General features: G+C 45.4%; 2 protein-coding genes, 1 long non-coding RNA gene and 2 other non-coding genes across 5 annotated transcripts in view; all 5 read left to right on the top strand.

Annotated features, from left to right (window-relative positions):
- Positions 1–2,975, top strand: part of zgc:158376 (uncharacterized protein LOC100101643 homolog) — a 26,236-nt gene extending 23,261 nt beyond the window's left edge. Inside the window, 1 exon segment of the mRNA XM_051073901.1 lies at positions 1–2,975. This exon segment is cut by the window's left edge and continues 1,506 nt beyond it. The gene's annotated coding sequence lies outside the window, so the exon portion shown is untranslated.
- A 1,002-nt stretch (positions 2,976–3,977) lies between these two features.
- kpnb1 (karyopherin (importin) beta 1) lies at positions 3,978–16,301 on the top strand. The gene is made up of 22 exons (XM_018661433.2): positions 3,978–4,293; positions 5,208–5,266; positions 6,962–7,144; positions 7,259–7,459; positions 7,560–7,712; positions 8,275–8,334; positions 8,409–8,498; positions 8,677–8,787; positions 8,879–8,980; positions 9,064–9,288; positions 9,510–9,701; positions 10,045–10,175; positions 10,479–10,626; positions 10,779–10,850; positions 11,006–11,150; positions 11,536–11,618; positions 11,727–11,834; positions 12,085–12,228; positions 12,917–13,022; positions 13,313–13,427; positions 13,705–13,866; positions 14,709–16,301. Coding segments are annotated over exons 1-22 (2,631 nt in total). The 5' UTR covers positions 3,978–4,253; the 3' UTR covers positions 14,710–16,301.
- On the top strand, positions 13,086–13,228 carry LOC127143059 (small nucleolar RNA SNORA79). The gene has a single exon (XR_007814226.1). It is a non-coding gene; the product is annotated as a small nucleolar RNA SNORA79 (small nucleolar RNA).
- Positions 16,302–17,454: 1,153 nt separating the features above from the next.
- Positions 17,455–17,536, top strand: trnas-uga (transfer RNA serine (anticodon UGA)). The gene has a single exon. It is a non-coding gene; the product is annotated as a tRNA-Ser (tRNA).
- Positions 17,537–18,531: 995 nt separating this feature from the next.
- LOC127142973 (uncharacterized) lies at positions 18,532–26,742 on the top strand. Its single transcript, XR_007814127.1, has 3 exons — positions 18,532–18,786; positions 18,929–21,728; positions 26,462–26,742. It is a non-coding gene; the product is annotated as an uncharacterized LOC127142973 (long non-coding RNA).
- The last annotated feature ends 1,055 nt before the right edge of the window (positions 26,743–27,797 follow it).

Here is a 27,797-nt window from a genome sequence, read left to right as displayed (position 1 = left end):
TTTGAAGTACCCACAATCCTCAGCTGTATCGCTCCGTCTCCATCCTGACGTCCTCAAAATTTTCCCAGTACAAAGGAAGTGATGAGGCTTCTTTAAGGAGATTAAACCCCGCCCCCTCATCTCCTCACCTGACAGGTGAAGAGCTCAGCATCCGTCCGTCCACTCACATTAAAACCACCTCCTTTATATTTCTGTTTCTACACCAGGAAACAGCCTGCAGACCAGTCAGTCACCAGGGCTAGGCTAACACTTTCCCCCTGCTTCTGGTCTTTGTGCTAAGCTAAGCTAAGCTAAGCTAAATGGAGCTGAAGCTTCCAGATGAGACATGTTCTCTAAAAACGTCAGACTGTTCCTTTAAGCTCGTCGGATGCTCTCAGAGGCAGCATTTTGTTTTTGTTTTGGCGGCGCTGCAGGTGAAGTTTGGTCAGGTGTGTTTTTGGTTCGAGGTGTTTTCCTTCACGTTCCTGTGTGTGTGTGTGTGCGTGTGCATGTGTGTGTGTGTGCGTGCGATCAGACCGACAGCGCTGGGTGTGTTTGAAACTGAGCCTCAATGTCTTCAACATTCGCCTCAATCATTCATCTTTCCTCTTTGTTTTTATATCGGCTCTGTTTCCCTCCATCGTCTCTGTTCATCACCTCTGATCAGATTCTTCTTCAGACGTGATCGATCATGTTTTTTTCTCAGGAGTAATTTTTTTTGTTTGTTTCTCTTTAAACCAGGTTTTAATTTATTTCTGTGTCACAGCAGCACTCGCTCCCATCCAGTCCAAACTGAGACTGCTAAATCCACAACTTTAATATTTCACACTCCAGCCACGTTTTAATGGGTCAATGTTTTTACATTACTTCCTGTGTTTGCTGCATTGTTCAGATTGTTTTGATGAATTTCAGTGTTTTCTATGGTCGCCCATTTCTGCCACGAAAAAAAAAAACTTGAAAAGTTAAAGAAAGAAAAGTGAAAACACTCAGTCGAGATTATAAGAAACTAAGTCAGAATTTACAGTCTTTTTATCGTTTCATTATCTAGACATACTGTCTCATAAGCTCAATTTGCTCACCATCTTTTAATCTCGAATCATCTTTTTATCATATAATCTTCATCAGGTAACAATTATGAAATCACTGATTTCATAATCTATATTCATAATCTAGATTTGACGTCATAATTTTGTTTCAAACATCAAATTCTGAATCAACAGATTTTGTCTAATTGTCTCATTTTTCATTTACCATGAGTATTTTCGATTCTCATTTCTGATTTTTCATCTATTTTTATTTTCTTGGCTTAACTGGGCTTCCATAGTTTCTCAGGGGCTTCGTTTACGAAAAATTGACCACGACCTGAACATCGTGTCAATGTAAACAACCGATTTCGTCATGAGAATCAGTGGATTTGATCGTAAACTCTGATGTTTCGTAAACGACGCCTCGATGTTTCTGCAAAAGCAAACAGCTGATTCATCGGTTACACTCAGCTGAGACTGTCTGATGTTTATTCTTCTTCATGTGTGAAATAGCTGTCTAACGTGAGCCAGTGGCACTGGGGGGGGGGGGGGGGGGCATGTTCCTTACGGCATATTTTCAAATGTACACGACAATTCAAACAGCCAATCAATCATGAACTACAGTCATTAGGATGAAAAATAATCAGTACTAGTTCATCAGGTTCTCCTTGTACCGGCAGCCATGTTGGTTCGCTAATTCCACGTTAGCCGCATCGTGCTGAGTCGTGTTGTTGCATCACCTCTGCTGCTCCGCCAGAGAACCAGAAAGCTGTTGAACAAAGATGCAAAAATAAATCTACGCATTAAAATATCTCCAGAGAATGAGCGGGAGAAACAGACGCAGACTTCATATTCTCGACCTTAGACCTGCGTCGCTAGCATGCTAGCAGGCTAGCTAACCAATGTTAGTCTGCTACAGAACAAAGGACACAGGCTGGAGGTTGTTAAGATTTCGATTAGGGATGAATTGATCAGGCGATTGTTTAGTCAACCAAGTGAGAATGAATTGACAGCAGCTTTGATTATTGATTCATCATTAATTTTCAGAGTTTCAGCTAATTTTCTGACTTTAAACTGGAATCTGAGAAGTTTTTCACCATTTTCCGACAGTTCGCAGACTACTCAATGAATCAGTAACAATCACTGTTTACAGCCATTAATCGTATCATTAAGTATGATAGCAGTCGTCGATGGATCAGTGAACGGACCAATCAGGTTCAAGTGTTCAGGTGTCACAGGGTCTCTGGTCTTGGTCTTGGTCCTGTGTAGGACAGTGGGGGGGTCATGGTGGTCCATGTAGCTGCAGTCAGACATCTGAAGTGTTGACTGGTCCTGGAGCTGCTGTAGTCCATAAAATAAAAAGTATTAGTGTTTGAATTTTAAATTGCCATGACACCGTGTTGTGCCATAAACTCACAGATCAATGTGTCGCTGTGTTAAAGTCTGAATGGGTCAGTTTTTATATTTTATTTTTTGTATTCTGTTGTGATTTAGTTGGGTTTTTTACTGTAAGGTGGGGCTGACACCTGCAGCCTCACACGTCCTGTTAATGATGCTTCAGACTTCACCTAGCAACAAGTGAGGAGATCAAATCTGATTGGTCAATAATCCCTGACTCCTGAAAGCTCTTATCCAATCAGACGCCCTGACATATCTCACCCTCTCTGTCTTGTAAAAGCTGAATGATGTTTTAAAGATGCACTGGATCATCATCACCTTCATCCTCACCTTTTGCCAAATGTAGTTTTTGTTGTGAAAAGGGGCATTTTTTCTGTTTTTTTCTTTGTTTGTTTTTTGTTCTTTTTTATTCTTTGTCCATGAATCTTCCGTTGTGTTGATGAAAAAAAAAATGAGGAAGAAGCTGGAACAAAAAGTAAAAAGAGACACAAAAAGACCAACTCAAGGCAGCTACGTATGAGTGACTACTGTAAAATGACTAACTAATAAAGAAGCAATGGGTTTGTTTTTACAGCCTCTGTCAGCGTCTCTTCATTTCTCAGTTACAGAAGAATTTCTACTGTTTGATGAGAAATAAATCAGGAAGTGAAAAATATATTTACATATTAGAATTATTCTCAGGTCATTTAGAAACTGGAGAATCTGGTTGTAATTTATACTGAAAAACACTTTAAATATACGTGAGATTCCTCCGTTTATAAACAGCCACAGAGTATATTAATAATTACAGTTTAATATAATGCAGAGTATGATGTAATAAATGAATATATTTTGTCTTCGTTGTGTGTTTTATACAAACTTTATGCAGCAAAATAAAAACCTGGCCTCAGACTCGTGCACGTGTGCGCGTGCGACACGGAGCGCACACTTCAGAGAAGCAAACGGGATCGCGCGGGAGACAGATGTGAGGAGTGTACTGCTGCGTTCAGGTGTTCCTCCTAACATAAACTTTAATGTCCGAAAAATTGATGTCGATTTGTCTCCAAATCAGGTTTTATTTTAAAATAAAAACTGAAATAAACGACTGACATGTTTTAATTTGATTTTAGAATTCAATAAAAAATAAACAAAGAGCTATTAGCATTTAGAATTCAGGAAATTTTACTTGTGATGGAGTATTTTTATATAGTTGTATTTGTTCTTTTACTTAAGGATCTCAGTACTCTGTAAATGTACTGGAAACGTAACCAAAAACACTGAGAATCACACTTTCGTATATCAGCATATTTTTTCACGTAAAAAAAAAAATTAAATAACCACATACTCCGGCTGCCAAACAGTCTAAATGTTCTGCAGTAAGATCTATATATATATATATCCGTGTTTCTCGCTGACACGTGGTGCAGCAGAAGTAGAAATATAATGAATGTACACAAATAAGGTTCAAGTACCGCAAAGTTGTACTTGAGTATAAGAACTGAGCTACATTCCACTGCTGCCTGCACTATATTAAAACCCGATGGTCCGCGAATGCATCACGTCGCCGTCACAGTGCGTGATATCCCTCCGCGGGAGAGAAGCGCGCGGCCCTTTCCCTCCCGACAACACAGGATGCAAACGGGCGGCGGAGAAGCTACGAGACATTACTCTGCACCACGGCCGTTAACGTTTCCCGCACCATCCGAGTGAAAAACACCGAGCTAGCACCGGGGAGCCTCCGCCTCTTTCCTCACCGACTGAACCCGCCCCGTCGCTGGCACCGACCGAGCCCCGTGGAAGAAATATAATCCCGCTGTGAGCGCTGCGCGGCAACTGACACCGTCCGAGTGAAGAGAGCGCGCCGGGGACGGAATGGAGCTCATCACGATCCTCGAGAAAACGGTCTCTCCAGGTGAGTACCGGCACCGCACGCCGCGAACACAACACGCCTGGGCCACGGGACTGGATTTCGATGCGGTCGGTGCTGCGTTGGCGCGGCGACGGGCGTCTCCGGTGAACCGGTGAAAGTTTGAGGGAGGGAAATGGCTCGCTAGCGGGCAGCTAGCTGTGGATGCTAACTCTGCTAATGTAACGGCCTCAAACACCGCTGCTGACTTAGCACTCTGCCCGCAGTTTAATCACCGTTTGACTGTCTTATTAACCCGCCGCACCGCTGAGATGGTCTGTAAACACGTTGTCACAGCATAATAACGCAGATTCTTCCCGGTGAAGCTGGAACTGGCGGTTGGGTGTAGCCGGTTAGCAGCGCCGACCCTGCCCATGCCTGATGTAGCCACTTTGCTAGCTCGTCAGCCGTTAGCCTCTACCATTCAAAGTGTCGGCCGCCTCCTCGCACGCCTGTCCCGGCTCACGTTACTGCGGAGCCGCTGAGTGGAGAAGAATCTCCCCGGGGCTGCTGCGTTAATCCGCTCTTTCAGCTTCTCATTGAGTTAACGTTGTTTTACCCGGTTTGTAGTTCGTCCACGAAACTTTTATTTCTGTCACTTCTGGTACCGGCTAACGTTAGCGTGCTAACCGAGAACCTCCTGCTTCACACGGCGGTTAACGCGCACATTGGAGGCTCGGCGTGTCCCTGCTGCCGGTCCCGGTGTCACCACCGGCGGAGTTACCGTCGGTCATTAGTGGAAAATAGGCGTGAAAAACCAGTGTGATGTGTTTAAAGAGCTGCTGGACCAGTTCTACCGCCCAGTTTAAGGCTCATACTTTTGGGTGTTAGCCTGTGTGCTAACTGTATCTGTCAGCTAATTAGCTAGCATTACACTGAATCACCCCTCTCTCCCCCTCCTCTCCCCCCTCTCTCCCCAGATCGGAATGAACTGGAGGCGGCACAGAAGTTTCTGGAGCAGGCGGCGATAGAGAACCTGGTGAGTGTGGAGGTTTATCGGTGTGTTTACGGTGGTGTAGCCGGGCAGGGTGGAGGGAGGGAGGCTAACTGTAGACAGGCAACAGCGTGGATGAAGCGGAGGACAGCTGGAGCCCCCCCACCACCACACCGGCTTCTCCTCTGCTGCCGCTGCCCCCCCCCCCTTCCACACACACACACACACACACACACACACACACAGCCTGCTGGCGTTAGCGGTTCTTGGAGGCAGCTACACCCATCTGATGTGGTGAGGGCTGCAGGTCTGAGCTCAGTTTGTTTGGTTAAATTAACACAAATCAAACGAACATCATTTATTTCCTGTATTTTCAGGACAATAGAAACAGAGTGTGAGCTCCATCAGGGTGGAGGCAGTTTCAGCTTTAACTCTGTTTTAACGTGTGAACTGAGTCAGTCAGAAATTTAGTTTATGCAGTTTATGAAGATTTTACTTTCACTATCGTTTGATTCTGTTTAAACAGAGTTCCATCACTCTCAGTCTTTAACATCCATCAGAGGGAGGATGCTCTTTAGAAGATCCTGTGTTAGTTTACATTGTTACAGCAGCAGGGACTGTAACAGTAGAATTATTAGTATTTAAATAGCCACATCAAACAAGATGGAAACGTGACGATGTAATAAAACTAGAACAGTTCACTGAACTGAGTAAAACAAAAAGGAACCTGAAGGAGCCATAAAACACAGTCTACTCAGGAAGTTAGAGCAGAACTACACACAGAATAAGATAAAGATAACAGTCTAAAGTCCAGTGAAAGCTCACAGTACCAGTCATCTGAACAATGATTCATGGTTCTCTGACGAGCGGAGGGAGAGGTCTTCATCAGTGGGTGTTCAGGTGTGTGAAACGGCAGGATCAGATGAGGCTGAGAGCTCAGGCAGTAAGTTGACAGCAAGATGACAGTAAGTGGACCTTTAGCTGAGAGTGAGTCCTCAGTGAGTGTGAGGTTTCCTGTGCTTCAGTCGTGTTAGTTTCAGGTGTCTGGGACAAACGTCTGTAATCCTCTGTTACAGAGACACAGAGCAAACAGCTCCGGAGAAACATGAACATAAAGAATATAAACTCTTTCCCAGAATGTGAAGCTGTGCCTTTAACAGAGACACGGTGTGTTTGAGTGTCGTGGGTGTAAAGAGCTCTGAGCTGCAGAGGAGGCTGCTGATGATCAGACCTGGAGGAAGTCTGCAGAGTCATGATGGGACGTGTGATGATACAGCAGCTCCTCTCTGAGCTCACACGTTAATGCATGAGAAGTTAAACACGCACCACACACACACACACACACACACACACACACACACCAGTGTTTCACCTGCAGGTTCAGGTTCAGGGTTGATGGTTCAGAGGTCTCTTCTCCAAACAAACACCTGGGAGAGACTGAATCAAACAGGTTCAGGTCCTAACCTGAAGATTCTCTGAGGATCAGGATGTGGAGAGCAGATGTCTGAAATCCTTCACGTGGTCTCAGATCAGAGTCAGAACCTTAGAAACAGGAAGTGACCATGTGTTAATGTCGGACTGACAGCAGCAGCTGATGGATGACCTGCTCCTGTTTGTCATTATTGTTAAAATGGCTGCCGTCGTTTCAGGAACAGGTTTTTAGTCCTTTAGGAAACAGGAATCTTTTTCTCTGTGATCTTACTCTGTCCTCCCCCCTCCTCCCTCTTCGTCCTCCCCCAGCCCACATTCCTGGTGGAGCTGTCTAAGGTTTTGGCGAACCCGGGGAACACTCAGGTGGCTCGAGTGGCTGCAGGTCTGCAGGTGAAGAACTCTCTGACCTCCAAAGACCCTGACGTGAAGACGCAGTACCAGCAGAGATGGCTGGCCATCGACGGCAACGCCCGCCGCGAGATCAAGAACTACGTAAGGACCCTGAACACATCTTGACCTGAGTTCACCTGAGCTTTATTACCTGAGGAGTTAACGTCTCACTGTGTCTGACCTTCCTCTCCTGCTCCTCCTCCTCTTCCTCCTCAGGTTTTACAGACTCTGGGTACAGAGACGTACCGGCCCAGCTCAGCGTCTCAGTGCGTCGCTGGGATCGCCTGTGCAGAGATTCCTGTCAACCAGTGGCCTGAGCTGATCCCTCAGCTGGTGGCCAACGTCACCGACCCCTCCAGCACCGAGCACATGAAGGAGTCCACGCTGGAGGCCATCGGATACATCTGCCAGGACATCGTGAGTCCACACACACACACACACACACACACACACACACACACACACGGAGGATACAGCATGGTGATGATGATGACTGACCCGGTTGTGGTTGGTTCAGGACCCGGAGCAGCTGCAGGAAAACGCCAACCAGATCCTGACGGCCATCATCCAGGGCATGAGGAAGGAGGAGCCCAGTAACAACGTCAAACTGGCTGCTACCAACGCCCTGCTCAACTCCCTGGAGTTCACCAAAGCCAACTTCGACAAGGAGGTAAACACTGTCCCATCAGCCCCAGACCAGGTCTGAGCCGGTCTCCCCCAGGTGAACCTGGGCTTTCAGAAATGTCCCAGTCTCATGGTGTCGTCATAAAGGTTATTCTGAAAGATGTGGTAAACTGCCACTTTTCACATGTGGAACATCAGTGAACTGGTCTGTTCAGTTTAAAAAGAGATTTACTGATTTATTGTCGTTAAACAACAGAATTCTCAGAGAGCTGAAGAAACCAAATGAAAGTATATAAAGAATACATAAATACACATAAATACAAGTACCTTAAAGAGCACTCTGTCCACCCCCTCTGCTCTGTGACGTAACGTCAGCAAGGAAACTGATTATTACCTGGGTTTATTTCACCAGTGCTAACATGCTAATTGGAGACTGATGTGAAATCAGGTTTGGATAATTTACTGAAATATTCCCTCACTGCTGAGTTCAGGGCTTTTTACTGCAGAACGGTGTGGTGGGGAATATCAGTGGGTTTGAAACCTGCACAGACCCTGAGGGTTCAGATCTGTCTGAGCTGCTTGTAAATGCTGTTTCCTTCTGTTTCCAGACGGAGAGACACTTCATCATGCAGGTGGTTTGTGAAGCCACTCAGTGTCCAGACACCAGAGTGAGTATCAGAGAGTTTGGCTCAGGTTGAAGCTGTGTGTGTGTCAGTGTTGGTAACGGTGGTGTTGTCTTCAGGTGCGTGTGGCGGCCTTACAGAACCTGGTGAAGATCATGTCTCTGTATTATCAGTACATGGAGACGTACATGGGCCCTGCTCTGTTCGCGGTAAGAACCAGGATCTGACTCTGAAACTGATCTGATGTTAAACCTCGTTCATGACCAGAAAATATGAAGAAGAAAAAACAAAATATTAAAGCTAAAGATGCTGAAGTTAAACTGATTCACAGCAGCTTTAACTAAACTTTACTGTCATCTTCTCTCTGCCCCCCCCCCCCCCCCCCAGATCACCATCGAGGCCATGAAGAGCGACATCGATGAAGTGGCCTTACAGGGCATCGAGTTCTGGTCTAACGTCTGTGATGAGGAGATGGACCTGGCCATCGAGGCCTCGGAGGTCACTGTGAACACACGTCAGTACCGTCAGTCTCAGGCTGTTAAAACCTCCTCTGATTGGTCTGTTCCTGTTTGTTCTCGTCCAATCACAGGCCTCAGAGCAGGGACGCCCCCCAGAGCACACCAGTAAATTCTACGCCAAAGGGGCCCTGCAGTACCTGGTCCCCATCCTCACCCAGACCCTCACCAAACAGGTGACGCACCTGGTCCGGCCTCAGCTCGTCCTCCTGGTCTGTTCCTGTACGAGGAGTTTTCACCTCCTGTTGTTGTTTTTCAGGACGAGAACGATGACGACGACGACTGGAACCCCTGTAAGGCGGCGGGCGTGTGTCTGATGCTGCTGGCGACCTGCTGCGAGGACGATGTGGTTCCTCACGTCCTGCCCTTCATCAAAGAACACATCAAACACCCCGACTGGCGTTACCGCGACGCCTCCGTCATGGCCTTCGGATCTATCCTGGAAGGACCTGAACTCAACCAGCTCAAACCGCTCGTCATCCAGGTCAGCCGCTAACTAACCAGCCGCTAACTAACCAGCCGCTAACTAACCAGCCTGCTAACTAACCAGCTGCTAACTAACCAGCTGCTAACTAACCAGCTGCTAACATGTTAATGAACCAGTTGCTAACCGACCTGAGTCTCAGCTCAGTTTGTGAGCGAGGATCTGCAGAGGAAAAAAAACTGAATCCTGATCAATATGTCCCCCCTCCCTCCCTCCTCCAGGCGATGCCGACCCTGATCGAGCTGATGAAGGACCCCAGTGTGGTGGTGAGGGACACCACAGCCTGGACTGTGGGGAGGATCTGTGAGCTGCTGCCTGAAGCCGCCATCAATGAGGTCTACCTGGCCCCCCTGCTGCAGTGTCTGATCGAGGGCCTGGGGGCCGAGCCCAGGGTGGCCTCCAACGTCTGCTGGGTGAGACGGGGGAGGGGGTGAGAGAAGAAACAGAACGTACTGAGAGTGAAACACAAGGTGACACGTTCAGGTTCATCTGCAGGAAGTAAAGTCATCAAACAGGAAGTTCACCTGCAGCGTGTCCTTAGTCTTCAGAATGGTATCTGAACCCAGATGGTTCCAGGAACGTCAGAGTCCAGTCTGGACTCATGAGTCACTGTGATTGTTGAGTCAGGGTGGCGTCTGACTCCACCTTCAACTTTGGAACATGGAGGGAAACTGATCGACAGATGTTGATGTGACTCAGCTCCCTCCAACAGACGAGTGACTCTCTCTCTCTCTCTCTCCCTCCCCTCCCCCCCAGGCGTTCTCGTCTCTGGCTGAAGCAGCGTACGAAGCGACAGACGCTGCCGAGGACCAGGAGGAGCCCAGCACCTACTGCCTGTCCTCATCCTTTGAAATCATCGTGCAGAAGCTGCTGGAGACCACAGACAGGTGGGCTGATGGGAAAACGACCTCGCTCTGTGTCAGATAAGGAGCTCCTGCAGCTCAGTGTTTGTGGTGCGACAGCTTCCTGTTACAGGACTTCCTGGTTTCAGTGTGAAGTGACAGTTTAAGATGCAGCTGAGTGTTTCACTGAAGTTAAAAATGACAGCCTGAGCTCAGATACTGATTCATAGATGGAGAAGGACTCATCAGAGCTGTTCACTGATCAGCTGCAGCTGTTTGATCAACCAATACAAATACTGTCCTGTTGGGTCCTGATTCTCCCTGTCTTTCCCTGTCATTGGTGTCCAGGCCTGACGGTCACCAGAACAACCTGCGCTCTGCTGCCTACGAGGCTCTGATGGAGATCGTGAAGAACAGTGCGAAGGACTGTTACCCTGCAGTCCAGAAAACCACTCTGGTCATCATGGAGAGACTGCAGCAGGTCCTGCAGATGGAGGTGAGACCCAAACCAGAACCTGGAGCAGGTCTTAAATCAGACTGAAGCTAAATTGAGGATGAACAGGTTTCTGACCAGCTCCAGGTGTTTTCATGTAACAGTTAAAGAACCAGGTCACAGTTCAGGATCAGTGATGGGTTTCTCTCTCTCAGTCCCACATCCAGAGCACCTCAGACAGAATCCAGTTCAACGACCTGCAGTCACTGCTGTGTGCCACTCTACAGGTGAGACACACACACACACACACACACCTGAGGTGAACGCAGATGTGTCTCAGAAACATGCTGCTGATCAGGACCATCAGCTGCTCTTATTGTGACATGCAACAGCAGCCCTTTCAGAATAAAGGTCGTGCTGACTGCTTCCTGTTTCCTGTCAGAACGTCCTGCGTAAAGTGCAGCATCAGGACGCCCTGCAGATCTCTGACGTGGTCATGGCGTCTCTGCTCAGGATGTTTCAGAGCACCGCCGGCTCTGGAGGCGTTCAGGAGGACGCTCTGATGGCCGTGTCCACGCTGGTCGAAGGTACACACACACACACACACACACACACACACACACAGACAGGTCCTGTACGTGAGGACGCTTCACACACGTCAGGTTTGAAGGAAGTTTCAGGTCATAAAATGTTTTCAAGTCATTTTCAATCCTGAAACTGAGACGATGACGTTTGATTGACAGGATGTCACATGATTACAGTCATGTGATCAATGTGGAGGTCTGTCTGTCTCTGTCTGTGTCTCTGTCTGTCTCTCTGTCTGTGACTCAGTCTCAGTGAAGGTTCATTCAGGACTTTATCAGACCAGGTCAGAACCTGCTCCCTGTAGAAATCCTGAGCTGTGTGAGGCGTCCACATGGAGGCGCTGTGGCTCACTGTGTGTGTGTGTGTGTGTGTGTGTGTGTGTGTCAGTTCTGGGCAGTGACTTCCAGAAGTACATGGATGCCTTTAAGCCGTTCCTGGCCATCGGTCTGAAGAACTACGCTGAGTACCAGGTACTGACGCTGACCCACAGTGTCCTCACACACACTGAGCTCATTCATTCATTAAGAACTGTGTTCAGGTGTGATGATGTCACTGATGATGTCATGTCCCTGGTTCAGGTGTGTCTGGCGGCCGTGGGTCTGGTGTGTGACCTGTGCCGAGCTCTGATGTCCAACATCCTGCCTTACTGTGACGAGATCATGCAGCTGCTGCTGGAGAACCTGGGGGTGAGGACCACTTCCTGACTCACCCTCCTCACCCCCTCCCTCCTCTCCTTCATTACCCCTCCTCCTCCTGTGGGTCTGTGAGGATAAATCATGCACCACTCTGACTCTGTGATGGACAAACAACCACCTTTATCTGAGACCTCCACTCCTCCCCTCTCCCCCTCCCTCCTGGTCTCTCTCTAACCTGTCTCCCCCCTCCCTCCTGGTCTCTCTCTAACCTGTCTCCCCCCTCTCTCCCTCCCTCCCTCAGAATGAGAACGTGCACCGGTCTGTGAAGCCTCAGATCCTCTCAGCGTTCGGAGACATCGCTCTGGCCATCGGAGGAGAGTTTAAGAAATACCTGGACATCGTCCTGGACACACTGCAGCAGGCGTCACAGGCTCAGGTCGACAAGGTAACACACACACACACACACACACAGACAGGAAGTTTACCTTCATTTACATCATGAAGTTTATTTGAAGAACGATGAGAGAAGTAGAGTTAGCATGGCTAACGTGATTAGCGTAGCTGTATGTAGCTCAGACTGAGTTCAGATTATTGAGACCAACATGGATCCTACAGGATCATTACTGATGATCATCACCAGCAGAAACATCACCATATATCACTACCAGACTCCATAGAGAAAAACAGGGATTTAACCAGGAGCTGCTGGAATACCACTGCCTCCATCTGTTAGTGTGTCTGTGTTACTGTGAGTACTTTCAGTGCTGGAAGAAGTAATCAGATACTTTACTGCAGTAAAAGTACCACACAGTAACACAGACACACTAACAGATGGAGGCAGTGGTATTCCAGCAGCTCCTGGTTAAATCCCTGTTTTTCTCTATGGAGTCTGGTGCAGGTGTATAGAGCTGTTTGTGGGTGAACAGTGACTCTTGTGGTCTGTGAGGATAAATCATGCACCACTCTGACTCTGTGATGGACAAACAACCACCTTTATCTGAGACCAACACACTGACACCCACACCTCTGTCTGAGGTCAAAGGTCATCTCTTGTGACTCAGGAAGTAGAGCAGGTGTAGTGACAGGGTTGGTAGTTTGAGTCCCGGCTCCTCCTGATGGTTTCTGTGTTTCAGACGGACTACGACATGGTGGACTACCTCAACGAGCTGAGGGAGGGCTGCCTGGAGGCCTACACCGGGATCATCCAGGGCCTGAAGGGGGACCAGGAGAACGTCCACCGTAAGACACACGTCCTGATCACATGACCCAGACGCTCTGATCACATGACCCAGCCCTGTCAGGTGACGTCGGTTCCTCCTCCTGGCTGCAGTGAACCAGGAGGATTTTACGACGTCGCAGAGAAACTCGGGTCTTTTTCACCCAGGAAGCTTCAGGCTGCAGCAGCCAATCACAGCGGCTTCCTGGTTTTGCGAGACCCAACAAACAAACAAACAATCAGATGATCTGAGTCACATCAGAGGATTTTAAAACCTGTTTGATCTTGTTTTCTTCTCTCTGCCCCCCCGTAGCTGACGTGATGCTGGTCCAGCCTCGGGTGGAGTTTATTCTCTCCTTCATCCATCACATAGCAGAGGATGAGGATCACTCTGATGGAGTGGTGGCCAACGCCGCCGGACTCATCGGGTGAGTCCTGGTCCTGATCCTGATCAGGTTTTAGTTGTGTCCTGAGCAGGGACTCGGGATCAGAGGTCACTCAGGTGATGACTTCAGGTGTTTGGTCAGTGAGGAGGAATCATGCACCACTCTGACTCTGAGATGGAAAACACAGCATCTGAGACCAACACACACACACACACACACACACACACACCCCTGACTGTTAGACTTCCTGTTCCAGCTCTTTCACAGTAAAAGCCTCAGGTGTGTTGTTTACCTGCTCTGTGTGTGTGTGTGTGTTCAGAGACCTGTGCACGGCGTTCGGTAAAGACGTGATGAAGCTGGTGGAGGTTCGTCCGCTCATCAACGACCTGCTGACGGAGGGACGACGCTCCAAGACCACCAAGACCAAGACCCTGGCCACCTGGGCCACCAAGGAGCTGCGCAAGCTCAAGAGCCAGGCCTGGTCAGATACACAACACACACACCCCTATACTGCACACACACACACACACACACCCCTATACTGCACACACACACACACACACACCCCTATACTGCACACACACACACACACACACCCCTATACTGCACACACACCCCTATACTGCACACAGGGACATGGTCTCAGGTCTAAATCAGGTCCAGTCTGGTTTCACTTCCTGGTGTCGCTCTGATCACATGACCTGTCTGATCTCAGACTGTTAGATGAGATTATTGAACTGTGATTGACAGATATTGATCAGAGCTGTTTGACTGTTGCTGCAGGAGAAACAGGAAGTCTGATCGATCAGGTGAATTGATGAGAGCTGGTCTCTAATCAGTGAAGACTCAGACTGTTCACCTGAGTCCTTTAAATCACTTCAGCCCTGAACTGAAACCTGCTTCATCATCAGACACTGATCCTGTTTCCTGTGTAGCCCAGGTGTGTAGCCCAGGTGTGTAGCCCAGGTGTGTAGCCCAGGTGTCCTCTGCAGTGAATCAACAGGTTGACTCGTCCTGACACAGTCAACGTTTTTCCATCGTGGCTTTAAGAAAAACAGCTGGTTAGCATCATTAGCATGGTTAGCATAATTAGCGTGGTTAGCATCATTAGCATGGTTAGCATCATTAGCATGGTTAGCATAGCTGCAGCAGGCTGAGGAGCTCATTGACTTCATAACAAATAAACAGTTAATTGGGACCAGCTCTGACAGAGCAAACTACTACACACACCACTCACACACCCCTCTGCCTGAGGTCAAAGGTCATGTCCCTGTAGTGTGGGGGCGGAGCTGTCGCTCAGTGTCTCTTCTTCTCTTGTTGCAGATTGTAGCTGGTCGGGGAAAGAGAGCGAGCTGAGAGAGAGATCGACATCAGTGAACAATGAGGACAAATTTGCCCCACTGGAATTAAACTCTTCTGTCTTTGTCGCGAGCGTCCGGTCGAAGCAGAAGCCGAGTGACAGGAAGTGACATGAGTGTGTGTGTGTGAGAGAGAGAGAGAGAGAGAGAGAGAGACGTGTGAGCGAGCGAGCGAGAGACGATGACATCACACCACCCTCAGATCCAGCAGGTGACGACCCCCCCACCCCCTCCCCCCTCCCCTCTGGACGGCCTGTGGACTGGACTCTGACTCCCCCCCCCCCCCCTTTTAAATAAACAGACCCCTTCGAGCCCCCTCCTCCTCCTCCCACAATCCACCTCTCTCGCTGTAGCCGGGCTCTCCTACGACATCACGATGACGTCACCGACCCGCCGCCGCCCCCCCACGCCGGGGGAGGGGGGGAGGAGGGGAAATGGATTAAAAAACACGACAAGAAAATCCAAGACTTTGTGAGGACCCGGATCCGGATCGAGGACTTTGTGGACTTCTGTGGAAACTTTAGATTTTTGTTGCTCTTATTTTTTTCTTTCTTCTTCTTCCGAGCACTAAAACAGCGAAGGAGATCTGACGGACACCGACACCTTCACCTGTCCGCAGCGTTCGACGCTCCAACCAACAAACAGCACTAAATTCCTTCAAAATAAAAGTCTAAAAAGAAAGGCGGCGTCGGGGGATCCTCAGAGGAGCGAGTGCCAAACGGGAGGCGAAGCGCCGTGAGAGCTGCTGGTGTTTCAGTTTTTCTCCCCCGCTGCTGCACCTGGTTTGGGAACAGGTCACTCATCAGTTTGCTTGTTTAAAAAAAAAATTGAGAGAATTGAAGACGTTTGTATAAGGTTCTATTTTTCCATTGCTATGAAAATAAAGTTAAAAACCAATAAAATGATATGAAACATTCCCCGAGCACTTCTGGTGATTCTGGTCTCATGTCGTCTGTCGGACTCCTGGACTGATGAATCCCTCTGGACTCTGCCGATTCAAAGCTGAACTTTGACCCCTGGTTCGGTGGCTGCCTCCCGCTGTCGGTTTGTTTACTCCACGCCACAGAGAACCGTGATTTTTGTTTTCTTTTTGTTTCTGGACTCACTTCATGGCTTGTTTTGGTAGCAGCAGCTCGGCCGTCGATGCGCGGACATTTTTCTTTTTTTTTCTGGGACGTTGAGTTTGTAGTTGGTGTGAAAATCACGTCTGACGTGACGTTTAGACGCTGCAGAGAAAACCTGCGAGCACGCTCAGTGCCACCTGTCCGCCTCCACCGCTCCACGTCTGGATCACTTCACGCCGTCTGTCGCCATCAAACTGAAAACACCTGAGATGATAAAGTTCAATTCTACTTCCTGTGAGGAGACGGTGAAGTGTGTCCAGCCTGGGAGGGCTTTTATTTTGTAGAGGTGTGGCAGCTGTAGGGGGAACATACTTCCTGTGTTGACATGAACCTGGCAACTCGATTATTTCTGAATTGTGAATCATTTCAAAGCCAATCTGCTTTTTATTTCATATTCAACTTTAGTGAACTAATAAAGTCTATATTGTACTGAACCATCTGCTGCTGCTTCTTCTCACTCTGAGGGGGGACCTGGACCTGGACCAGGACCTGGTCTGAGCTGGGTCACAGATTTTGGCTGCAGGAAAGTAAAAGCAGAACTAAAGATTCAGTGATGTTAGGTTTGAGGTTTAAACTGATCTCGGATTTGAACCATCAACTCCTTAAATGTACAAAATTTAATCACTGACTGAACTCATTAAATCCCAGAATGACCTCTGCTGAACTTCCTGGTGCAGTCATGTGATGAGTGAGTTTGTTTACCGCTGACGTCATTTACAAAATGGCAGCACACCTGTCCAGCTCAACAGCTCTCAAAACAGGTTTCATCCATTCAGTCTGTTTCACTCTGAGTTAAAGAACCCAAACATGAGGGTCCTCCAGTACTGATCAGGACCAGGCTCAGTCCACAGGGTCCAGATCAGACTGGTCCTCAGACTGGATCAGCTTCAATAATAAACTCCTCTGAATGTGTCTGTGACATACAGGGAGCAGTCAGGTGATGAAGGTTTAATCTGTGTGTGTGTCAACAAGTTCAGACATCATTAACACAAATAACCACAAACATCACTTTATATCACCACCAGACTCCATAGAGAAAAACAGTGATTTAACCAGGAGCTGCTGGAATACCACTGCTCCATCTGTTAGTGTGTCTGTGTTACTGTGTGACTCTCAGTGGTGGAAGAAGTAATCAGATACTTTACTGAAGTAAAAGTACCACACAGTAACACAGACACACTAACAGATGGAGGCAGTGGTATTCCAGCAGCTCCTGGTTAAATCCCTGTTTTTCTCTATGGAGTCTGGTAGTGATATATAGAAATGTTTCTGCTGGTGATGATCAATTGTAATCCTGTGGGTCAGATGTAACTTTGACAGGAGTACTTTTGCTTTTGAATACTGAGGTACACTCCTGACTGCAGGACTTTACTTGTAATGGAGTACTCGGATACAAATACTTCTACTCCAGCCTCGTGTTTCTGTATAAACGGACAGTATCAGAGTACTCCCTCCTCAGCTGGTCTGGGATCAGCCCTGAGAGTCATAGTACCTGGTCTGGGATCAGCCCTGAGAGTCATAGTACCTGGTCTGGGATCAGCCCTGAGAGTCATAGTACCTGGTCTGGGATCAGTTGGTCTCAGAGCAGCTGTGATGGCCGAGTGGTTAAGGCGTTGGACTTGAAATCCAATGGGGTCTCCCCGCGCAGGTTCGAACCCTGCTCGCAGCGTCGGGTTTTGTAGTCACATGACCCACCTTTCTACAGACGATTAATATATTTAATAAAGAAGCGATAAGTAAAACAAAAACTAATAAATAAACTCTATCATGTGACCACGGTCACGTGACGACACGTGAGAGCTTCCGTTCACTGAAGAGTTCAGTGCGAAAAAGTTACAAGCCGTTCCAACCCACGTTAGATGAAACCACGCCCACCTCCGTGTGACGAGGCCTCGGCTCCGTTCCCATGGAAACGACAGACGCGCCCTGCCCCCCTCCGTTTCCACGATCTGAGGGTTTTTAAATGTGAAAATCAAATAATAAAACAAACAGTGACCGAGTCAAACTGAAGTTTAATGAACTCTGTTTTGTTTTTTAATTGTATTTATTTTTTATTTTGTTGTTGCTACTGGATCAATAAAAAGGGGAAACGTTCTGTAGGAGGAAAGTTTTGTTTTTTACGACCCTCTGTGATCCTTTAACGCATCACCGCCTACGCCCTCCAATTATAAGAGGGTGACGTCAGACGCCGACATTTGAACATGATGGAATCAACGGACATGTCGCTGCGTCATGGCGGGCTCCAGATTTAAAGCCCCGGGGGCTGAACAGAGAAACGACCTCAGGAGGAGCGGGAAAACTCACCTGGACAGGTAAGAGATGTCTCTAAATGAGCCGGAAGTTAATGTCGCTGCAGGTGAGTCTGCGCGTGTCAGGCTCGTCAGTTTGTAACTTATTGTGTTTGTTTAGAGTCACGTGGTTCACTTTACGGCGCAGACTGTTGTAACATCCTGTTTTCATGAAGTGTGTCTGTGTTACTGTGTGGTACTTTTACTGCAGTAAAGTATCTGATTACTTCTTCCTCCACTGAAAGTCACAGAGTAACACAGACACACTAACAGATGGAGGCAGTGGTATTCCAGCAGCTCCTGGTTAAATCCCTGTTTTTGTCAATGGAGTCTGGTAGAGATATACAGAGGTGTTAGATTAACTGGCAGTGGACTGATTGATGAAGATGGTCCAGTTACTGGTTTGTATTTTCTCCAGCACTCACTCTGCTCCTGTTGATGAACTCCTCAGTCTGTGGTGTCAGATTGATGTTGAACCGACCTGGTTTAAAGATGTTTGTTCTCTGTTCCTCCTGTTGCCACCACACTGATACCAAAGTGAATTTCAGGTTTGGGGAGAGAGCAGTGCCCTCCTGTCAGCTGTGGGATAAAGACACCTGGAGAATCTCGTCCTTTAAAACTCACTCAGAGGGTAAGTAGCTAAGTTAGCCATGAGTTAGCATAGCGTAGCATTCCTGTCATTTAGACTCATTCATTGTGTAACACAGCATGTAACGTCCTGTTTTTATCCAGTCAGACTTTACTCACACAGACTCTTTTCTTTTTTCTTCCAGGTAGATCTACGAACCAGTAAGAGTCATTTTTCTTTTTATTCTGTGTGTTGTTGATGGCGGCCGTGCCGCTCTTTGGTTGTGTGTTGAAGGTGTTTTATCATGGCCGCCACGTCATGATTGTTTCTGATGTCAAATCAGCTTGAAATGTGTTTTCTTTAATCATGTGTCGTCTGTATGATCATAACTGTTTTTAAACATGCCGTCTGTCTGGCCAACATGGCCGCCTGTTACTCTGCGTGTCTAATTTGACCATGGCCATCCATTACTTCGTCGGTCCGTCCAACATGGCCGCCTATGTGTTTGTCTCTGTGTTTTTCTCTGTGTTTCCTCCCTCTCTCTCTCTGAGGAACAGGCAGCTGACCTGTTGGTTGTGTTGGGACGAATGTTCCTCTCAACACAATCAGAGCATTTAGTTGTCTTTTGGTTTGGACACTGAGTTTATTTAGAGACAAGTTCTTATTTGTCCTTTAGGCTTAAATACTCTGGTTCTAGAGTCAGATGTTGGGTCCTGACTGATGTGGTGCAGAGTCTGGACTCAGGAGGATCAGACAGGTTTTATGTTCATTGATTATTGATTTTTGACTTCTGTTGGTTTGAGTGTGAGTCAGGAGGGTTTTGTGTTCAGTGTTTAGATGGAGCTGCAGAAGATAATGACGGTAAAGTTTTTGTGATGTGTTAAAGGTCAGTCTCAGACTGTTGATTTGTGTACTGAAGGTGTCTCATCTTGGCTGCTGTGCTCTGACTATTGATTAATGTCTGATCAGCTTGGATCAATATCTGTTTACTAACTTTTCCTTTTTAGGTCAATCTACAATCGGTGAGTTTTTTTATTATTATTTTTTTTTAATTCTTTAATTCTGTTGTGTTTGGAGGCTGCTGTTCCTGATTGTCTGTCTGTGTCGCCCTGAGTAACAAATCATATTCTCCAAACATAAAGGAACCAGATGGGTTCAATTTATCTTTTGCACATCCTTCAGCTCTACTCTGGATTTGTTTGACTGCTTTTTTAAACTGTAATATTTGTCACAAACATATTTCCATCATGTTGTCAGAACTCCAAACGTCTTTATTGTCACAAAAACTTTGTTGCATCTGATTCCCTTTTAACATCAATTAATAAATAACCTTAATGACATATGAAAATAAATATAATATAAAAATACATATGTAAAAACATGACTGTACAGAACAACATTTGTATATTTCACACAAACTATATTACTGCACATGAGGTTTCCAAGTTTCTCCATGGCAAGTGTGAATTAGGGGGTTTCATTTTCACTGTTTAGAAATAAAGTAGATTCTAGAAACCTGTGAAATGACTTTTAACCACATGCTGTCTTTTCATAGACAACTCATGATACCTGACCATAACCCTTATTCCAGTGATAAACAGCCTTCAGTCTCCGTCAGCTGTCACTGATTCCCAAACTGAAACTCTGTCAAACACAGAGAGAAATATTTATTAATTGGCCCTAAACGTCTGAATTCTGCTCAGATCACTGGAGCTGGGTTTCCTTTACGGCTGCTGGTCAGTCCACGTGTTCGTCTGTTAAACAATATTAGATTTACAGAAACTGAGGTTTGCGTCTTTGTTTGTTATTTTTTTGTTTGTTCTCTCTTGTCTATCCCTCACCTTGTGTCTTGGCCGCTGTGCCCATCTCACGATCTATCATTTTCTCGTTCGTCTGACTTTCTAATCATCTAAACATCTATATGATATTAATGCCATTTCTAAAAATTGTGGGGTTTTAATGTGGACGACTGTAGGAATGGCTCTCCCACCTGTTCCTACAGTCCTGATAGTGTGTAAAAGATTTGATGGAACTGCAGTCGATGATAGGAATGGAAAGGTTGTGTAGGTGCGTTCCTGTTGAAGGTGTCTGAACAAAGTGTGATCTCCTCTGTCTCTTTCTCATGTTTATCCACCTTCTGTTCGTCAATCTTTTGGATGGTCGCCGTGCCATCACTTGCAGCAGCACCTGTCTGCCTCTGTTTGTTTGTCTTTGTCGTTGTCTGTGTGTCCGTCGTGCTGTAGTTTTGTGTGGCCACTGTGCCATAACTGCCTATTTCTATTTGTCCGTCCGAGATGTCCAACATCCGTTCGACTGTTAGTCTGTAGAGTCATTTAGTTTTTAATGGTGAATCTACAAGTAAATCCTGTGTTCTTGTTTTTTGTTTTTATCATGGCCGCTGTGCCATCACTTTATTTCCTCTGTCTCTCACACAAACACACACACATGCACACACACTGATCCTTACAGTCTGTCCACTGTCTTTTTCATTCAGCCTGTTGTTGTGTATTGAAGATGTGTCTGTGTGTCTTTGTCTCTCTGTCTCTTTGTGTGTCTGTGTCTGACTGACTGATGTTCAGGTTAGCTAGCCAAACAAATACAGAAAATACACTGACAGATAATTGGCAATACATAACAGTAACACACAAACATTGTTAATCCTATCAAATATAATATGATAAGACATTGAATAGCTGTTACCTTCAGTTGAACTCATGACTGTACAGGACAGAAACATCGTCCATAATGTACAAGTCTAGTAGACTAACACGACCTGACTTTCTATTTCCATCTCACCTTAGATCAGCTTTAGTGCAACAACTTTTTTTACAGGTAGATCAGGAAGTAAGTATCTCTGCTTTCCTAAGTGGGGTACAAAAGTAGCTGGGTTTTCTTCAGGTTCTTGAAGACCTCTTACCCAAAAGGCTTCTTCGGTTCTGTCCAGTTACCTTCGTACAGCACTTACAAAAACCAGGACCTGGATGGCTGAAGATCCTCAAACAAAAGTAAGTGTCATTTAAAAAAAATCCTGTTGTGTTTTCTTTTCTTTCCTCTGTTTTCACCCTGCCTCTGTTTCTGTTTCTCTGTCTAATATAAAAACATCAGACATCGGTCACTCTAGGTTATGTCAAAATCAGATCATTATCATTTACAGGTGATACATTTTGCTGTAACTTTATAATTTACACTTGGATGATGAAACCCTCGTACTCTTTTATTTGACTAATTTTCATTTCAGCTCGTCTCCTGGTGCAAGATGCGGAGCTGACAACCTGCTAAGATGACCAAGCAGGATTTGATGTGTCTGAACTACATGGTGGACGGTTGGATAACATCTGAAACTCAGCTGGAACTGAACTTTTGCATGTCAAACAGTCTTGACTTGTTTTCCTTAGGTCTCATTTTCTTCTCATGTGGCTTTTCAGCATTCAGCTGCTGCTTTCGTCACATCTGCAAAGGGAGTGGTTTCCTAACTCAGCGTTGTCTTTACATGTTTGGTAAGACATGTCTGTAGACTACTGACGAGCAGACAACTTGAAATGTTTGACCCTGATTTATCCAAATGGCTCAACAGACTCATCCTCACACTGACCATAAGTCACTGTCTTTTTGATTGGACAGTGCGTCTTCAGAACTAGTTCTTAGAAACTTTAACCTGTTAACATCGGTATCAGTTAAGTTCTGTGTGCAAATGAATTAATAACAATTTGAGCAAACTTTTGCACTTTTTTTTTTTAAACCAACAAGTCAGGACGTCTTAACGCTACAGAGAACAAGGTCAACAGAGTCGACTCGTATCACAAAAGAAGGCAAGGCTTTTCTCCTTCCCCTTCTTCTCTGTGTGTGAGGAAGTCTGTAAGTATAGTTATTGATCATTTAGACCCTGTTAAAGCTGTAACTGTAATGGATAAATGACTTGGAGGTGTTTAAGAAATTGGAAAACATCCACTCCTATGAGTCAGCATACAGACCAGCTGTGTGCCACTGTTGCACAGTTTCCAAAACCAGACAAGGATCCCTCTGGTTTTGTGAATCAGCTGACCGTTGTAAGAAAACATGTTTAACATTATCACCTGTAGATATTGTGATGAGTCTGAAGTATTTGGATGAATCAGGGACAAGCATTGCTCTGTCGGTAGTGTACAACCACATCTCACCCTACACGTCAAAAACAACAGTGAATAGGAATCGTTTCCCTCTGCGAGTGTGTCAACAGCAGCAGTTGAGTGTTGGAAAGCTGCATGAAGAGACAACGAGACCTTTGGACGATGAAGGGGGATTGTTTGATGTGCAGCTCAGTTTCAGTTGAGTTTGAGATGTTATCAGACTGTCCAACATGTAGTTCAGACGTGTCAACTCCTGCTTTGTTGTCTCAGCAGGTTGTCACCTCTGTGTTTTGTGCCTGCAGACTGACATGTTGAAATGCATAAATAGTCAAACAAAGGTAGAGTACAAACTTTTTGTCCTAAGTGACAAACCTGGATGGACCAAGACCTTTTGATGTCTTTCTAACCACTCTGTAGATGAACATGGTCTATTTTTGTCTCCGTCCAATCAGATTAAATCTGTTACAGAAAAATGTACAAAAAGTAGGTGTCTCTCTTTTTTTTTTTTTTTTTTTTTTTTTTTCTAAAGGAACTGGACTTGTTTCAGGTTCCTGAACTTTCACCTGAAAGGCTTCTTCAGTTCTGTCCAGTTGCCTTCAGATAGCACTTAGAAAACCCAGAACCTGGATGACTGAGAATCTTTCAACAGAAGTTTACTTTTTTAAGTTATTCTTTAATCCTGTTATGTTTTAGCTTTTTCACCATGATCATTCTTTCTGGGCCACCCTGCCTCTGTTTCTGTCTCCATCTTTGTTTGTCTCCATGATGAGGCCTCAGCACTATGTACCGCCTAAACTGCAGGGTCACATACTCAGTATAAAAAGTCTGACATTTTGGTAGTTGGGGTTTCTATGATTACTGTCTGTCTGATGGATTGGTTATTAGTTTTAGTACTCTGAAGGTTTGGTAATGTCAAACTTTGATCGATTATCAATGATCAAAAATCAATTATAAATTGGTAAATGATTTTAATCTGTTGAAGGTAGCTCCTTATTTTCATTGCTCAGACTTGATGGTGTCGTGGTTGCATGATTTCCCAGCTTTTCACCTTTAATACCTTTTTATATTTGATCTGAAATTCCAAATTGAAATAAGTGAAGTGATAATTTTAATATTTCCTTTATGGTATTTTATTTAATTAGTGTTATTTCCTTGATACTCCTTGCTCATTTTTATTGATTGGCTCTTGAGTGACTTGGATTAAATAATTAATAGAACATCACTGTACTATTGATTTGAGTAATGGGATTGATTGGTTAATTGGTTTTGACTTATTCAGCCCACAGGTGATGTATCGGCAATGCAGGAATGCATTTTCACGTGTTTTTAGATTAATAACAAAGAATCATTGATAATTGCCTAATGTGGTTGTTTTGCCTGGTTCTGTTATTTCAGGCTTTATGTAGATTGATTGGGGATGTAGTTGTGCTACTGTCGAGACAATCACCACCCAAATTTGATATTAATTTTGTTTATTGTACTTCACATTTAATTGGATCCTGAAGTTTAACACTGACTTGTCTCACTCTGCCAAGTTTAATTCCAACTGGAGACTTGAGTCGAATCTTCTAAAGTCATGTAGGTCTGGCGCGGTTTCATTTTCGTATGTATTTGTGCTGCATGTTGGGAGGCCTCCCAGCAGGGGAACTTTATCTCACCCCTGCAAAGCGTTACACCATTAGGTTACTGTCACATCAGTCACTGACAAGTTGCACTGCAGCATCAATTGACACAGGATATTTTTGGCAATTCCATATGTACATGGGATTGTCCTTAGTGCATTTGGATTCTCTGAGAGGGAGTAAACCTGGCAGAAAGAGACAACTCAGATACCTCTGATAGGATTCTGAAGAAACTACTGGACACCTGATCTGGATATATTTGTGGTGATGAGGTTGACAGCACTGATGGCGAGGAAAACTAAAGTGATGAGTCAAGTTGTCACCAAAATTTACTGAGTTACCTGGTTTTGACATTCTTTAAATGGAAACATACTGTGGGCTGAATTCAGAGAAGGTCTGAGGGTTTACAGGTGTTGTCTTGAACTAGACATTGAGGATAGAATTAGATGTGTTGCCATTATTAACAGGGTGAAAATATCTATACCTATATCTTATCATTTCTCGTGATATTTACAGAATACAATTGTAGTGTTAAATGAGTGACTGCTTGTAGAAAGTAAGATTTCCATTGTAGAAGACTTACTCCTAGGATTTCCTTTAGTCTGTTTTATTGTAACTTTGTCATTAACTTTGACTTGTCTAATGAAAACCCTGTTATCTGATAGTTTTGGATCCTGTATTTTGTGCAGCAGAAATGTCTGACCCTGATTTGTCCAAACAGACTCATCTTAACAATGACCATGAGTCACATAAGCAATTAGAGCAAAATTTTGCACATTTTTCTTTTCTGAATTTGGTAATCACATCCAGGAATTATTTAGGACGTCTTAACACGACAGAGAACGAGGTCAGAGTCGACTCGTATCACATAAGAAGGCAAGGCTTTTCTCCTTCCCCTTCTTCTCTGTGTGTGAGGAAGTCTGTAAGTACAGTTATTGATCATTTAGACCCTGTTGCTGATTCTGTCTTAAAGCTGTAATAGTGATGGATAAGTGAAACTCCTACAAGTCAGCATACAGACCAGCTGTGTTTCCAAAACCCGACAAGGATCCCTCTGGTTTTGTGAATGAGCTGACCATTTTAAGAAAGCGTGTTATATATTATCACCTGTAGATGGTGTGATGAGTCTGAAGCATTTGGGTGAATCAAGGTGAAGCATTGCTCTGTCAGTGGTGTACTGCAACAGCCAATTCCAGTTTAGTCCTCTTAGGTGGCAGATTTGTGTTTTGGGGTGGAAAACAGTAGTTTAAATGTAAATCAGTCAAATGAATGTCAAAATCAGAGGATCAAACATTATAGAGATTTGCGTCATCTCTAGGCAGCAAGAGCCTTTTAGATGTCCTACTAACTACTCTGTAGTCAGTGCGCTTAGATTCAGCATCTAGGTAATGTCAAATTTCAACTTGTGGCCACTGGAGTATTTGAAGCAGCAGTTCGTTCTCTCCAGGTGAGAACAATGGATGGATCTTTCTTGCCTTGGTTTTTACCCGTCTTAGCATTGTTTCTGGCTAGTCTCAAACTGATGGATGGGGGTCATGTATGGGCGTAGTGTTTACTGCCCAGTGTGGCAAACCTCAGATCGACCCAGGATGACCCAGAGAGTGGACATGAGGGATTGTCAGGGAAGCCTGACACCAAAATGTCACGTTGAATCAGACACTGATGCCAGTCTTTGATGTAAGCTTCCAAATACAGGATTTAATACTTGTGCTAAAAGGTTGGCCTTCATGTCCAGAGCCAATCGAGACAGTCACACTGATAGGACTCTCAAACATTGATAACTGATTGAATTTAGTTTTTCATGATGTGAATTTTTGACATTTGACCAACTCCCCCATTCCTCAATCACCCTTACACTCAGTCAGTTCTCAGTGTCAGTGTCTGTTGTCCCAATGTGCCCTGACTATGTGGCCACAAATTTTAGTTTACTGGATTGTCTAAACAAGTGTTATTGTTATGTTTGATATGTTAGAGGAAAAAAACATCTCATTGTAGTTTTTGGATGAATAGTTGTAGGATGCCAGAGCCATGTGGTGATGGAGGTTGCAGTAGGTCCAGCAGTTTCCCATGGCTCCAGAAAAATCAACGTTGGATGACTAGACCCAGAGTGATCCAGAATGACCCGGAGATCCAAGCTGTGTCCTGGATGGCTGTGTAGAGGAGGAAGGCCAGGCTGTTCCAAACCCTCCCTGACGACGATGTGCCACATGACTGTCTTCAGGTGTGTCCTCTCAGATATATTCTCCACATCTAATCTTTGCTTGCTTTATACTAACTGATGTTTTTCTTTGTTTGACTCAGATGTCCAACCTTCAGGAAGTCTTGTGTGTTGTGGCCTGCCCTGAGCTCACCAAGCCCTGCACACTGCTCCCACCTCCAGATGCCACATCTCTGAAAACCTCTCTGCCACTGATTAAACACCAACTGTACCTTTCGAGTTCACGCTGGTCTGGCTCGGTACAGTTTCGTATCCATATTTATTTGCGCGGCATGTTGGGAGGCCTCCCAGCAGAGAAACTTTATCTCACCTCTGCAAAGCGTTAAACCACAACGTTACGGTCGTGTCAGTCGCTGATGAGATGCACTGCGGCATCAACTGACTCTGGATATTCTGGACTGTTCCATACGTACATAGGATTGTCCTTGGAACCGTTTCTTGCTTGGTTGACGTGTTACCGGACATTACTGCGTAAACCTGGCAGAAAGAGACAACGAATAAACGATGTAAACCTCAGACGCAGATCACAGAATCTGAGAACTTTATGTGAACTTTGACCTTAACAGGACTCATTCATCCACATGGATCGAAGTGTTTGACTGATACGACTTAAAACTGTCACCATCACAAACATTGTACATGTGTGTACACACAAACCTTTTGTATCTGTTATTCCTTTTTCTTTTTTCTTTTCTGCTGCATTTATATTAATGGTATTTATTCACCTGTGTTACATGTTTGCTCCTGTGTTGGACATCAAGTAAAATCATTGTTTATTTCCTAAGTTTGTTGGTTTGTCTGGTTCATGTTTCCATCGTCATGTCAAACTTTGAAATGCACAGTAGTTGTGTAGTGTTGCACAAGTTTCCACTCATGAAGAAGTAGTTCGTATGTCAGTGCATGTATGAAATCTTTAGTTCAGCTGGTTTGAATAGCGCCCTCTGCTGGTGGAAGCTGAGCAGCTCGGATGAGAGACTGCATTTAGAGCTTAGTAATTTTAACTCTGTTCATTCGATGCTGTCCATATTTATCCTGTCAGAAACCACACAGTGAACATGCTGTGAAAAAGTCGACAGGTGATACAGTTTCACACCTGAACCAGTCGTTGTTAAAATGCTAAACACAACC

Source organism: Lates calcarifer, linkage group LG11 (assembly GCF_001640805.2).
Source record: "Lates calcarifer isolate ASB-BC8 linkage group LG11, TLL_Latcal_v3, whole genome shotgun sequence".
Classification (NCBI taxonomy): Eukaryota; Metazoa; Chordata; class Actinopteri; family Centropomidae; genus Lates; species Lates calcarifer.
Note: the sequence above shows the minus strand (reverse complement) of the source record. Positions and strands in the feature narration are given on the sequence as shown.

Coding starts and splice junctions, on each gene's coding strand:
- kpnb1 (XM_018661433.2), top strand. CDS start 4,254: ATGGAGCTCATCACGATCCTCGAGAAAACGGTCTCTCCAG. Junction 7,713..8,274: donor AAGCCAACTTCGACAAGGAG/GTAAACACTGTC, acceptor TTCTGTTTCCAG/ACGGAGAGACACTTCATCAT. Junction 8,788..8,878: donor TGGCCATCGAGGCCTCGGAG/GTCACTGTGAAC, acceptor GTCCAATCACAG/GCCTCAGAGCAGGGACGCCC.